The sequence below is a fragment of the Humulus lupulus genome, chromosome 9 (assembly GCF_963169125.1).
Source record: "Humulus lupulus chromosome 9, drHumLupu1.1, whole genome shotgun sequence".
Lineage (NCBI taxonomy): Eukaryota > Viridiplantae > Streptophyta > Magnoliopsida > Rosales > Cannabaceae > Humulus > Humulus lupulus.
In genome coordinates this window covers 14,297,490-14,310,812 of record NC_084801.1, presented here as the reverse complement: position 1 = coordinate 14,310,812, position 13,323 = coordinate 14,297,490, and the positions used below count along the sequence as shown (strand labels likewise).

General features: G+C 36.5%; 2 protein-coding genes and 1 pseudogene across 2 annotated transcripts; all 3 read left to right on the top strand.

Annotated features, from left to right (window-relative positions):
• Positions 1 to 1,285: 1,285 nt before the first annotated feature.
• LOC133800596 (L10-interacting MYB domain-containing protein-like) lies at positions 1,286 to 4,247 on the top strand. Its single transcript, XM_062238595.1, has 3 exons — positions 1,286 to 1,504; positions 3,056 to 3,403; positions 3,496 to 4,247. The coding sequence occupies exons 1-3, from the start codon at positions 1,346 to 1,348 to the stop codon at positions 4,078 to 4,080; spliced, it is 1,092 nt and encodes a 363-aa protein (XP_062094579.1). The 5' UTR covers positions 1,286 to 1,345; the 3' UTR covers positions 4,081 to 4,247.
• An 88-nt stretch (positions 4,248 to 4,335) lies between these two features.
• Positions 4,336 to 5,669, top strand: LOC133799450 (protein ALP1-like). The gene is made up of 3 exons (XM_062237466.1): positions 4,336 to 4,821; positions 4,909 to 5,140; positions 5,218 to 5,669. The coding sequence occupies exons 1-3, from the start codon at positions 4,336 to 4,338 to the stop codon at positions 5,667 to 5,669; spliced, it is 1,170 nt and encodes a 389-aa protein (XP_062093450.1).
• A 1,204-nt stretch (positions 5,670 to 6,873) lies between these two features.
• LOC133799449 (uncharacterized acetyltransferase At3g50280-like) lies at positions 6,874 to 13,101 on the top strand (annotated as a pseudogene).
• Positions 13,102 to 13,323: the final 222 nt, after the last annotated feature.

The following is a 13,323-nucleotide window of genomic DNA, read 5'->3' as shown; positions in this document are numbered from 1 at the left end:
CATATGCGGCCGCTTGACCACCACGGCACAAGGTGTTTCTTAGGGGAACTAAGGTTTAACCCTATTTTTGTCGCTTAGGTCGGCAAATTGTAACTTTTGAACTGTAATGACTATTTTGGATTGTAAACACTTTTTATGGGATCCTATGTACAGTTTAATGTTTTAAATAAAATAATATCAATTCCTTTTGACTGAGATTTTCACCCTGGCCCATTAATAACACTTTGATGCACATTTATGACCTAATGACTCGTTTAGCGAGTTAAGTACTATTTAAAGTACACAATGTGACGTTCTTGGCTAACCAGGGAGTTACAGAGACCAACCAACCCCCACCACGAACTGTCGCATGCCCAAAAAATGTTTGCCCTGTCAATCCCAAAAGCCACCCTGTCTCACAACAAAGGTTGCCCTGTCGCCGCCGCTGAGCTGAGGGAGAAAGAGGCGAGAGAAAAAGAGTGAGAAAGTCGAGAGAGAGATGGCCAACTGAATGAGAAAAAGAGAGAAAGAGGAGAGAGTGTAGGTATGAGCTAATGAAGAAGAATATGTTAGGGTTAGGGAACATTATTTATTTATTTTTAATGAAGAGTTGGGAAATATTAAATGAATTCTTTTTTTTTCTTTCACTTTTTAAACATTAAATGACTTAACATTTTTAAGAACATGCTTTGGGTGCCCTTAATATTGTTGTGTTATTAAAATAATTTTGCTAGTCATTTCTATAATGTCAAGTGATATATTGTCGACCTTGAATAGCTCATAATAATGGTTATTTTAATTGAACCAAATCCTAATAAATGAACGATATGTAAGGGACTCTCGATATTTACCGATTTTTATTATTGAATTTATTTATTCTCATTCACAAAATCCATATTTCTTTCTCCTATGTTTAATTATTTTGCAGTATTTATGCTATATCTTGGCTAATTTTTGTGTTTAATTTAATCATTGTGGACACAGTGGGCCAATTTACGCAACAATTGACCTATTTATAAAGTAAAATTTAGGCATAATCTACCACATCCAACTTCTCATAGCCAACCTCATCTTCTCGTCGTCTCCCTCCTCTTCCGTTGGTAACCTCGTTTTCTTGTCAAAAACCTAACAAAACTATTGCTAGGCTCATTTTTCGTTGTAAGTTCATTGCATTACGGCCCCGTTTGGAATGGCTTTTTGAAAAGCCCAAAGCACTTTTTAAAAAAGCTAATGACTAAAAAGTGTTTGGTAAAATAAAAAAAATAGCTTTTTTAGGAATTTAGGTTAAAATTATAGCTTTTTATCAAAGTTGGCCCACACCAACTTTAAGATTTTAGCTTATACGGGAAGCTGAAATTGTGGTTTAATGATATTTTTTTGGACCAAAATACCCTCATTTAAATTAGAATTATTAGGTCTTCTTTTTCAATCGTTAAATCTTCTTCACCTTGCCTCACCATTTCTTCTTCCTTCTTCCTCACGGACTACACTTCTCTGTCAAAAACTCCAGCACAATCAAGTCAAGGTATTTCTCTAACTTTTTTTTTAATGCTATATTAAACACAGATTTATTAAAGGGAATTTTATATATATATATATTTGTACAGTGGTTTGATTATTGTTTCTGTGATACTGGGTTATTCGATCTTCTTCATACCTGTATATTTGTGTGTATATATATATATATGTGTATATATATATATGGGTTGGACTTGTATATATATATATATGGGTTGGACTTGTTTAATGGTTTATTTTGATGCATTTTTTTTTTCTAATGGATATATACACTCCAACCACTCGAAGTAACCGTAAGTAGAAAAATATCAACTTTATCAATTACCCAAAACTTTATCAATTACCATCACGGACTCACCATCTTCAAGGCACTTGATGGCTTCAGATTGAAAAGGGTCAAGAGTGAAAGGGAATACTTTCGCAGGCTCCAAAGTGTTTGGACCCCAAGAAAGTCGGGCAGAAGGAACATAACCCTCTGGATACGACACATCATAAGCAGGCAATAGGTTCATCAATAAGCTTTTTCGCCAAACCATTATCCTTAGGCTGTTTCGGGGGTGTTTCGCCAGGTGGGTTTTCATCTAACTTCCTCTTTATCGACCCCATGAATGCTCTAACAAAGATAACTATACCGAACCAGAGAACAATAAACAAATTTTAGAATAGATATACTTATATATACTCGTATATACCTACAAAACTACCCTATAATAGCCGGAAACAGGAAAGAGTCGAAGAAAATTATAGAGTGCATTTGGTTTTATTTTTTTCTAATGGATATATAGAGTACGACGCAGATGAGAGAGATTTTTTTTGTTTCTAATGGATATATAAAGTAGGACGCAGAGGAGAGAGAGAGAGAGAATTAAAGTCGTATTCAACACTGAGAGAATTAAAGTCATATGTAGAGTTGAATATTCAACACTGACTGAAAAATGAGCCTTTGTGATTGACCAAGAAAAATAGAGAGTGATGGGTGCCAATAGAGTACGACAGAGAGAGAGAGAGAGTACACATCCTTTTTTTTTTTTTAATCTTTTTTCTAAATAAACTTTAATAATAAAGAATAAGAATTACCATGAAAGAATAGATATGCTTTTTTAATACAAAAACTATATTAGATTTCTATCTTTTTGTTTTGAGTGAAATAAACAATATAAAGGAGATATATTTTGTCTAACAATATCTATAATTAAAATAATTTCATTTATGGTTGTCTGCTCTCTCAGCCGAGAAGTGGACATTAAAAATACAATTTTTACATTCAAAGATGAATCATTTATGGTTGCCATATACATAACAAAAATATATTTTTAGTTCTTTTATTTTTACTTAATTTTCTCACTTCAAAAGTTGATTTATAGTAACCTTACATATGTGTGTGTTTTATCTTCTCCCAAGGGATTCTTTAAGAATAGTCTTGAAGTTGGATATGTTGACCTTTAGTTGAATTATTTAGTTTTACATAGATGGTAGTGATTGATAAGAGTTGTTGCGTATATGGATACATCATTTTACTTTTGTATTTTTTTTATACTTATCATTTCACTTTTATTAGATGGAAAATGAAAATAATATTTGCACCAAGAGTGACGTACCAAGAAGTAAAGCAATATGGAATTCAGAGAGTTTGAATTTTTTCTTAGACTTCTGTATCAAAGAGGTTGATGATGGGCATCGTCCTACTACTTATTTAGATAAAGTTGGATATGTAAACTTGATTACAAATATGAAGAAAGCAACTGGAAGAGATTACACTAGACCACAATTGAAAAATAAGTGGGATGGATTAAAAAATGAATGGAAGCTTTGGAAGCAACTCAAGGGAAAAGAAACTGGCTTAGGATGGAATATAAAAAAGAATACAATTGATGCAACTGAAGATTGGTGGAATAGTAAATTACAGGTACATTATAATCTTGTTAAATATTTATATGAAACTAAAATAATTTTTTTTTTTCATAAATGTTACATTTAATTAACAAATTTTTTTTGTAGAGTCATCCCGATGCTGCAAAGTTTCGCATTCGGGGAATTGAACCAGAGGTAGAGGAAAAATTAGATAGGATTTTCATGAACACTGTTGCTACAGGAGAGTATGCTTGGACACCTTCATCTGGAATAATTCCATCTGAGTCTGAAAAACCTTTTAACAATATTGAAACCTTACATGAACAACTTGAGAGTAGTGACGATGATCTAGAGATGCCTAATACTGATAGATTTCTTAGAGAGAAAAATAACAAGAGATTAGCCGAGCCACTTGAGAAACAAAATAAAGCAATGAAACATGGAAAAGGAAAAATGAAGAAGACAGGGCCTTTAATGATATTTGAACAAATTGGTCGCCTTGCTGATGCTGTGGAGACAAGGAGTAGAAATATTGAAACAGCTAGAAAGGAGAATAGTATTACCGAAGTTATGAAAATTTTAAATTCTTTGCCTGGAATTGAGAAAGGGAGCAGCTTGTATTTATTTGCAACTCGCTTGTTTATCATGAAAGAGAAGAGAGAGATGTTTGCTTCATTGGAAGAACCTGAGTTGATGCTTACTTGGCTCAAGAATGAGCATACTCTGGGATAATTATAATACTATGACTTATAGTAGTAGTAGTATTTATTTTCTAAACTTTGTGTTATGACGTTAGTATATGTTTATTATGTTATTTCTTTACAGACTTTTTTTTTAAATTGCTCTCAAGACTTGGTGTTGTCACTATTTAATATAAATATGCTTTATTATGTTTTTCACTTGCATTTGTTATGAAGACTTTATGGCTATTTGGCATGTATTTTATATACTCTTTAATATACACAGGTTTATTTTAAATTAGAAATAATGGCAGACACGGATGAGGAGATTGAGTTACAATCGGCGTCTATAGCTACATACTTTGTTCAACATTATTATACAACATATATTGAAAAGACACCTTGTATGAATTCTTCTCAAACTGGTCATATGTGGTTGATGGAAATATTAAAAGGAAATGAAAGTAGATGTTATAGCATGTTTAGGATGGAGAAAGATGTTTTCATTAAATTATGCGATGAATTGGAAGCTAATTATGGATTTAAGGGTTCAAAGAGAATGTGTGCTCTTGAGATATTAGGCATGTTTTTATTTACATTAGGTCACGGTGCTGGAAACCGATTAACACAAGAGCGATTCCAACACTCAGGCGAGACAGTTAGTCGATATTTCAACAAGGTTTTAGATGTTTTATGTCATATGAGTGTAGATGTATTAAAACCACCAGACCCAGAATTTAAAGATGTTCCTGAAGAGATATTGAAAGATTCTAGATATATGCCTCATTTTAAGGTAAGTCATACTTTAAAATTATACAATTTTTTAATAATTTTTTTTCTAACTAGAGTATATGTTTATAATCTTGTATTTTTTTTCTAGAACTGTATTGGCGCAATAGACAGTGTACATGTGAATGCTGTAATTCCACCTGAAGATCAAGTACCATTTGTTGGTAGAAAAGGGATACCAACTCAGAATGTCATGGCAATATGTAATTTTGATATGAAATTTATATATGCATATGCTGGGTGGGAAGGTTCTGCTCATGATACAAGAATTTTCTATACAGCTTTATGTGATTCAACTTCAAATTTTCCAAAACCTCCCCAAGGTTGTCATCTAAACACATTTATAAAATATTAAAGTCTTTATAATTTTGTAATTATATTTTTATATTTTATTTGACAGGAAAATATTATTTAGTGGATGCGGGATACCCACAAATTACAGGTTTTTTAGGACCATATAAAGGCCAAAGATACCATCTTCCACAATTTCGACGAGGTAGCAAACCTACTGGTTATAAAGAGGTATTCAACCAGGCACATTCTTCTCTTCGAAGTGTTATTGAAAGAACTTTTGGCGTATGGAAGAAAAGATGGAAAATATTAAGAGATATGCCTAGTTATCCATATCAGAAGCAAGTGAAAATAGTGATTGCATCAATGACCTTGCATAATTACATTCGAAGGCATGCAAAACGTGATCGACATTTTGAGAAAATTAGAGATAATCCATATTATTGTGTAGAAGATCAAGCTAATATTGAAGATGAAGATGAGACAGCTAGAGCTTCAAATTTAAATGAAATGGACAATACCAGAGATCTGATTGCTGCAAGTTTAATGGGATATAATTAAACTATATTCTTATCTATTTTATTTTATTTAAGTTTTGTATTTTGTCGTATCAAATTGACTAAATTTAAATTATTTGTTATGATCAAAATTTATAATAATTTAAAAATAGACAATATTTATGTTGATTTTTTATTTTTAAAATTTAATTAATCATTTTATTATACGTATATATTAAAAGAATTAAATATTATAAAAAATTATTATTATTTTTAATAAAATAAAAAATAATTATAAATATGTTAATATGTATAAATTTATTCAAACAAAATTAGTTAAATACATATGATACCTATTTTGGTCATTCTGTATTTAACAGCTATCTAATAATCTAGTTTACCAAACACTTATATACAACTTTTCCAACTCACAGTATTTCTAAAGTTATAATTTACCAAACACTCAGCAGCTTTTTCTCACAGCACAGCTACAGCTGCTTTTTCTCACAGCACAGCTACAACTGCTTTTTCCCACAGCACAGCTGTACCAAACTGGTCCTACATCTTCTTCGTTGCACGCACTTAGCTTCATTCCTTGCTTAATAATCATCGTTTGGGATAATAATCGATTTTGCATCGAAATTGCATCAAAAAAACATCGTTTGGGATAATAATCAAGTTTTCATGATTGCATCGAAATAGCATCGATTTGGCATCGAAACACCATCAGCATCGATGTAGCATCGATTTGGCATCGAAACACCATCGGTATCAATGTAGCATCGATGTAGCATCGATTTGGCATCGATGCCGATGGTGTTTCGATGCCAAATCGATGCTACATCGATCCTATTTCGATGTAATCATGAAAACTTGATTATTATCCCAAACGATGTTTTTTTGATGCAATTTCGATGCAAAATCGATGATACATCAATGCCGATGGTGTTTCGATGCCAAATCGATGCTACATCGATGCTATTTCGATGCAATCATGAAAACTTGATTATTATCCCAAACGATGCTTTTTCGATACAATTTCGATATGGGTAGTTTTGTCTAAAAAATTAAAATTGTCATATATTTGAGATAGTGAGTTATGGTGGCATATTAAAAAAATTTACAAAGTTATTAGGCATATAATATGAAGTTTCCCTACTAAAAAAGGGCAACCTCACCAATTCAAGCAAATAAATCATATTTGAAATTGCACTATTTGAATAATAATAAAACCTGAGTCGATTCTAATCCTACGGACAACCAATAAACCATTATATAAAACCCAGAAGAGAGCCCGTTCTAACGATAAGAGCCAAATAGACAGAAAGATAGAGTGAAGATCTGGATCATGATGAAGACTCCCAAAGTTCAACAAATTTCTGAGTGTTTTGTGAAACCTGAGAGTGCCCCAGAAGAATCGAAGCAACCCCTGTATTTGGGTCCATGGGATCTAGTAATGCTGTCCGTCCACTATATCCAAAAGGGTGTTCTCTTCTCCAAACCAAACCAAGATTATGATGATGGAGATTTCATGGAAGCTCTTCTGGCCAAGCTCAAGAACTCTCTCTCTCTCACTCTGGTTCACTTTTACCTGCTTGCAGTCCGTTTCAAGACGCTGCTCCAGTCTGAAAATCCACCTTCGTGTTTGGTTTATGTGGATTGAAGCAATGAAAGCCCCGGAGCCAAATTCATCCATGCAACTCTCGATATGACTGTGTCTGATATTCTGTCACCCACTGATGTGCCTTCGGTTGTCCAATCTTTCTTCGACCATGACCGAGCAGTCAACTACGATGGCCACACAGCGAGCTTGCTTTCCATTCAAGTGACCGAGCTAGTTGATGGGATCTTCATAGGCTGTTCTATAAACCACGCCATTGCCGATGGAACCTCTTATTGGAACTTCTTCAACATGTGGTCTGAAGTCTTTCGAGGAACTACAACTATCTCTCGTCCGCCCATTTTCAAGCGCTGGTTTCCTAAAGGTCACAGCCCAAAAATCAGCTTCCCTTACGCGCACCCTGACGAGTTTGTTGACCGATTCGAAGCACCCGAACTGAGAGAGAGGGTCTTCCACTTCTCGATGGAATCATTAGCAAAACTCAAAGCGAAAGCCAATGCAGAGTACAACACAACCAAAATCTCCTCCTTCCAATCCTTGTCTGCACTTATTTGGAGGTGCATAACTAGGGCGCGTAATCTTCCACTAGAACAAATTACCAATTGTAGATTGGCAGCCAATAACAGGGCACGATTGGATCCACCCATTTCAGAAAATTACTTTGGGAATGCCATTTATCCAATAAGAGGATTTACCACGGTTGGTGAGTTACTGGAGCATGATCTCGGATGGGTTGAGTTGAGAAAACGAAATGATGAAATGAGCTTGCTGGAATAGCAAGAGCTCAGACTGAATTTATATATATATTCAGATATGAAAACTGAATCTGTTACAGAAATAACAACCAACTCAACTGTGTAACAAACTCTGTCCTACCGCACAGTTGGTTTACAAACTAACAGATTACAAACAGACTCAAATCATTCACTAACACCCCCCCTCAAGCTATATTTGGAGTCAACCAAATGAAGCTTGTTACAAAGAAATTGAAAACGTGGTGAAGACAGAGGTTTGGTGAACAAGTCTGCAGTTTGATCTGCCGTTGGAATATAGCAAACTTCCAGCTTCTTGTCGGCAATTTGTTCACGAATATAATGAACATCAAGCTCAATATGCTTTGTGCGGGAGTGAAAAACTGGATTCAGAGCAAGAGCTTGAGCACTTTGATTGTCACACCACAATACAGGGAATTGTTTATGAAGGGAAATATTGAGCTCATGAAGAAGAGAACTGAGCCAAACCAGTTCAATAGCTGCTGATGCAAGAGCCCTATATTCAGACTCGGTACTGGATCGGGCCACAGTGCGTTGTTTCCTGGAGCTCCAATTCACTAGATTTCCACCAAGAAAAAGACAAAAGCCACTTGTCGACTTACGATCATCTAAACTAGAAGCCCAATCGGCATCGGAATAAGCCTCAAGATCTAGAACCGTGGAAGGCTTGAAGTGAAGACCAAGATGCATAGTACCCTTGATATATCTTAGAACTCTTTTACAGGCAGTCCAGTGATTAACAGTTGGGGCCTTCAAAAATTGACTAAGCTTATTTATTGAATAAGCAAGATCTGGTCTGGTGAAAGTCAAGTATTGAAGAGCACCAATAGTGCTTCTATATAGTTCTGGCTGATCAAATAAAGGGTTGTCATCTAGTGCAAGCTTGTTGGCCAAGATCATAGGAGTATCACATGATTTGGCATCTTCAAAATTGGTTTTGGCAAGTAAATCAGCAGCATACTTAGATTGCGTGAGATATAGACCAGAGGCATTTCTGTAGGCTTCAAAACCAAGAAAATAGTTAACTGAACCAAGGGATTTCAAGGAGAAGTTGGTATTGAGATCTGAAATAAGCTGGGAGATAGCAGTGGAACTTCCTCCTGTGATAAGTAAATCATCCACATAGATCAATACAAGAAGAGGAGCATTATTTTTCTGGGTGTAAAACAGAGAACAATCTGAAACAGATTGATGAAATCCCCAAGAGATGAGAGCACGTTTGAGCTTCGCAAACCATTCTCTAGGTGCTTGTTTTAAGCCGTAAAGAGACTTGTGCAAACGACAAACATAATGAGGCTTAGATTGATCTTCATAACCAGCTGGTTGTTGCATAAAAACTTGATGTTGTAAATCACCATTTAAGAAGGCGTTATTGACGTCTAATTGTTGAATATCCCAGCCAAAAGTTACTGCAAGAGAAAATATTACCCGTATAGTCGATGCCTTGATTACTGGACTGTATGTGCCATTAAAATCCAGACCAGGAGTTTGCTGGAATCCCCTTGCAACCAGCCTAGCTTTGAACTTTTGTACAGTTCCATCAGCATTGAACTTAGTACGATAGACCCACTTATTTGTAAGAACATTCATGTCATCAGCAGGAGGAACTAAAGACCATGTCCCTTTATCAACCAAAGCTTGATACTCATTATCCATGGCTGACTTCCACTGGGGCAAACTTAAAGCCTGTTTGACAGATTTAGGAACTGCACAATCTGGATTAGTAGAAGCAGTAACAAGATAAACTTTTGGCTTGTATATACCAGACTTTGAGCGAGTTTGCATATGATGACCTTGAGGCAAAGGAGGTGGGGATGAAGGCACACTAACAGCAGGCATGACATCCTCATTTTCGATGGAGGGAGATGGGTTCGAAGAGGAAGATACAGCCAGATTATCAAAAGAAATTGGAGACACAGAGGAAGAATTTTGGGACTAAGTAGGGATGGAAGAAGAGGAAAAATCTGGACTGAGATATAGAGACCCAAACTGAATATGAGTTGAGGATGTAAGAGGAGATTGGGAAGATGACACAGGAATAACAAAGGCTGGTGCTAAAGAATTATTTGGCTGTGAAGAAGATACAGACGTGGTGATTGGAAAAAGTGTAGAATAAGGGAATTCAACCTCATTAAAATTTACACTCCTAGCAATATAGACACGACCTGTAGGATGGAGACATCTATAGCCTTTATGGAAAGGACTGTATCCTAAACATACACATTTGGCAGTTTTGAACTCAAATTTTTTATTGTGATAAGGTCTAAGAAAGGGAAAACATGCACAACCAAATGTTTTGAGGAATGAATAATCGGGTGTGGTATTATAGATGCATTCAAAAGGAGATTTATATTGATTAACAAGTGTTGGGAGTCTATTTATTAGAAAAACAGCTGAGACAAATGCATCCCACCAAAATTTGAGAGGCATATTTGCTTGAGCTAACATTGTTAGTCCCATTTCAGTTACATGGCGATGTTTTCTCTCAACTCTACCTTCTTGTTGGTGAGTGTGAGGACATGGGTGTCTAAAAAGGATACCTAGTTGTTGTAATAGAGGCTGTAACTTTCTATATTCTCCCCCCCCCCCCCCCCCCCCCAATCTGTTTGAAGACCTTTAATTTTGGAATCAAGTTGATGTTCAACAAAAGTTTTATAGGTGAGAAAATTTTTGTAAGCATCAGACTTTGTTTTCATGGGATAAATCCAGCTGTATTTTGTGAAATCATCAACAAATAAGATGTAATAGCGGTATCCTTCTGGTGTAGGATAGGGTGAAGGTCCCCAAACATCCGAATGAATAAGTTGAAGGGGTTTTGTGGTTTTGGTTGAAGAACTGACAAAATGCATGAGATGGTTTTTGCCTAATTGACAAGCATCACAAAAAAACACACCTGATTTTGAACATTTTATATTGATGGAGTGTAAAATTTTATTGAGTATTACATGGGAGGGATGTCCTAACCGATTGTGCCATAATGCAGCAATACGATTGGAATCATTACAATTCAAAGAAGAAAAATTACATGAATTTTTATTACATGAATCAACGCTAGAGTGAGTGACAGCTGACGAAGGATAGGCAAGATTTATTGATGGAGGCTGGGGCAAAGTACTGTGCAAAGAAGAGGATAGCTGGTATAACCCTTGACTAAGAATGCCCTGCAGTAGTATCTTCTTTGTGACCTTATCCACAACAAAACAAGAAGACTCATGAAAATGGATATCAACATTATTATCAAGAATGAATTGAGAGATACTGATTAGATTTTTATGAATGGCAGGGACATATAAAACCTTATTAAGGACTAAGGGACGGGAAGAAAAAATGGTAGAATTGCCAATAGCAAGAATAGGGATTGAGGTGCCATTACCTACTGTTAGCTTGCCTTTTCCTTTGTAATCAGCCTTCTCATTGAGCTTGTAAATGTCAGAAGTAACATGGTGCGATGCCCCACTGTCTAAGTACCAATTAGGATCTGCAACAACACCAGCTGTAGCAAGAAGAGCATGAGACTCATCAGTGGCAGAATTAGTGGGATTGGAGTTCGCCTCACCTTGATAACTAAGATCAAATCGATGATAACATTTGAGAGCAATATGCCCAGATCTGCCGCAAACTTGACACGTTGGTCGATTAGCACCACGATTAGGATTAGAGGGGCGAGAACCACGGCCACGATAACTAGAGTAAGAACCACGACCGCGACTGAAATTTCCAGAAGGTGGCGATGGATTCTGACCTCTCTTTTGGACAGAAGCATACTGAGCTGTTGGATTTTGAAGATCCAGAGCAGCAAATGAATTTTGTTGTTCAATTCGCATTTCTTGAGTCTGGAGCAAGAATTGAACCTCTAAGAGAGTAATAATCTCTTTGGAAGTGAGAGCAACAATTGCATAATCAAACTCACTGCCAAGTCCTCCAAGAATGTAGAGGATAAGCTCATCATCAGTTATAGCATGTCCAGCAGCAGATAAAGCATCAGCGAGACAGCGCATTTTCAGAATATATTCGTCCACAGGAGTGGATCCTTTCTTTGTTGACTGAAGCAATCCACGAAGTTGTAGAACTCGAGCACGAGAGTGATTGGAGAAGATTTGAATCAGAACATTCCAAAGTTCGGCAGATGAAACACAGCGAGCAACATGCCCTAACATTCCCTCAGAAATGGAATTGAAGAGCCAACTCATTAAGAACTGATCCAGACGAAGCCAATCAGCAAGATCTGGATTCGCAATGAAGCGTGATTCATCAGCGGGATCGGGAATCGTCGTCAGAGGCCGAGCGCGAGATCCAGTGAGAAATCCCTCTAACTGATGAGCTCGAACAGTGGAAAGCACCTGAGATCGCCAATAGAAGTAATTGTTCCTATCCAGACGAAGATTGAGAGGAGCAATCTGATTCGGAATCACCTGAATTGCAGCAGGAAGTGTCGAGACATTGTTGGCGGAGACAGAGCCTTCAGGCTGAGGAACCGATGTTGAGGTAGACGCCATGAGTGAAAGCTTCGACAGAAGGAAAAAAAAGAAAGGAAACCTGGAGAGCTGATACCAAGTTGGGAAAACGAAATGATGAAATAAGCTTGCTGGAATAGCAAGAGCTCAGACTGAATTTATATATATATATTCATATATGAAAACTGAATCTGTTACAGAAATAACAACCAACTCAACTGTGTAACAAACTTTGTCCTACCGCACAGTTAGTTTACAAACTAACAGATTACAAACAGACTCAAATCATTCACTAACAGGTTGCGTGGAAGTTGCATGAGGCTGTGAGCAACCATAACGACTAAGAGAATTCGAGGGTTGACAGAGGATTGGCTTGTGACTCAGCCTGTGTTTCAACTCGGTCAGCTTGCTGACCCTTTCAGTGTGATGATGGGGAGCTCGGCTAGATTTAACAAGTATGGGATTGATTTTGGGATGGGGAAGGCAGTGGCTCTCCGCAGTGGCTATGGGAACAAGATGAGTGGGAAAGTGTCGTGCTACCCCGGACACGAAGGAGGTGGAAGTATTGATTTGGAGATATGCCTTCCGCCGACTACTATGTGTGCTCTTGAGTCTGACCCTGAGTTCATGGAACCCATTAGTTATTGAGAAATGGTATGCGGCACTACGGTTACCCAACATCACAATCACAACGAGGTATAATATAATATAATTCACTAATTTGTCTCACATATTTTGAGGTATTGATATTCAACTATACGGTGTGACACCTTAAGAAAATGCCAAATAGTAACTTTTAATTATTCACGAATCAAATGGTTCAACAGAGTTGAAGTTGAACTTATTAACTCGTTTGATTTGTTGGATGCA

What these genes read in the sequence shown, in the direction of transcription:
- LOC133800596 (XM_062238595.1), top strand. Translation starts at nt 1,346, where the DNA reads ATGATATTTTTTTGGACCAAAATACCCTCATTTAAATTAGAATTATTA. An exon ending in TCCAGCACAATCAAGTCAAG is followed by an intron (nt 1,505 to 3,055) that starts GTATTTCTCTAA and finishes CACTTTTATTAG; the next exon opens with ATGGAAAATGAAAATAATAT. An exon ending in GGTGGAATAGTAAATTACAG is followed by an intron (nt 3,404 to 3,495) that starts GTACATTATAAT and finishes TTTTTTTTGTAG; the next exon opens with AGTCATCCCGATGCTGCAAA.
- LOC133799450 (XM_062237466.1), top strand. Translation starts at nt 4,336, where the DNA reads ATGGCAGACACGGATGAGGAGATTGAGTTACAATCGGCGTCTATAGCT. An exon ending in GATATATGCCTCATTTTAAG is followed by an intron (nt 4,822 to 4,908) that starts GTAAGTCATACT and finishes TTTTTTTTCTAG; the next exon opens with AACTGTATTGGCGCAATAGA. An exon ending in TTTTCCAAAACCTCCCCAAG is followed by an intron (nt 5,141 to 5,217) that starts GTTGTCATCTAA and finishes TTTATTTGACAG; the next exon opens with GAAAATATTATTTAGTGGAT.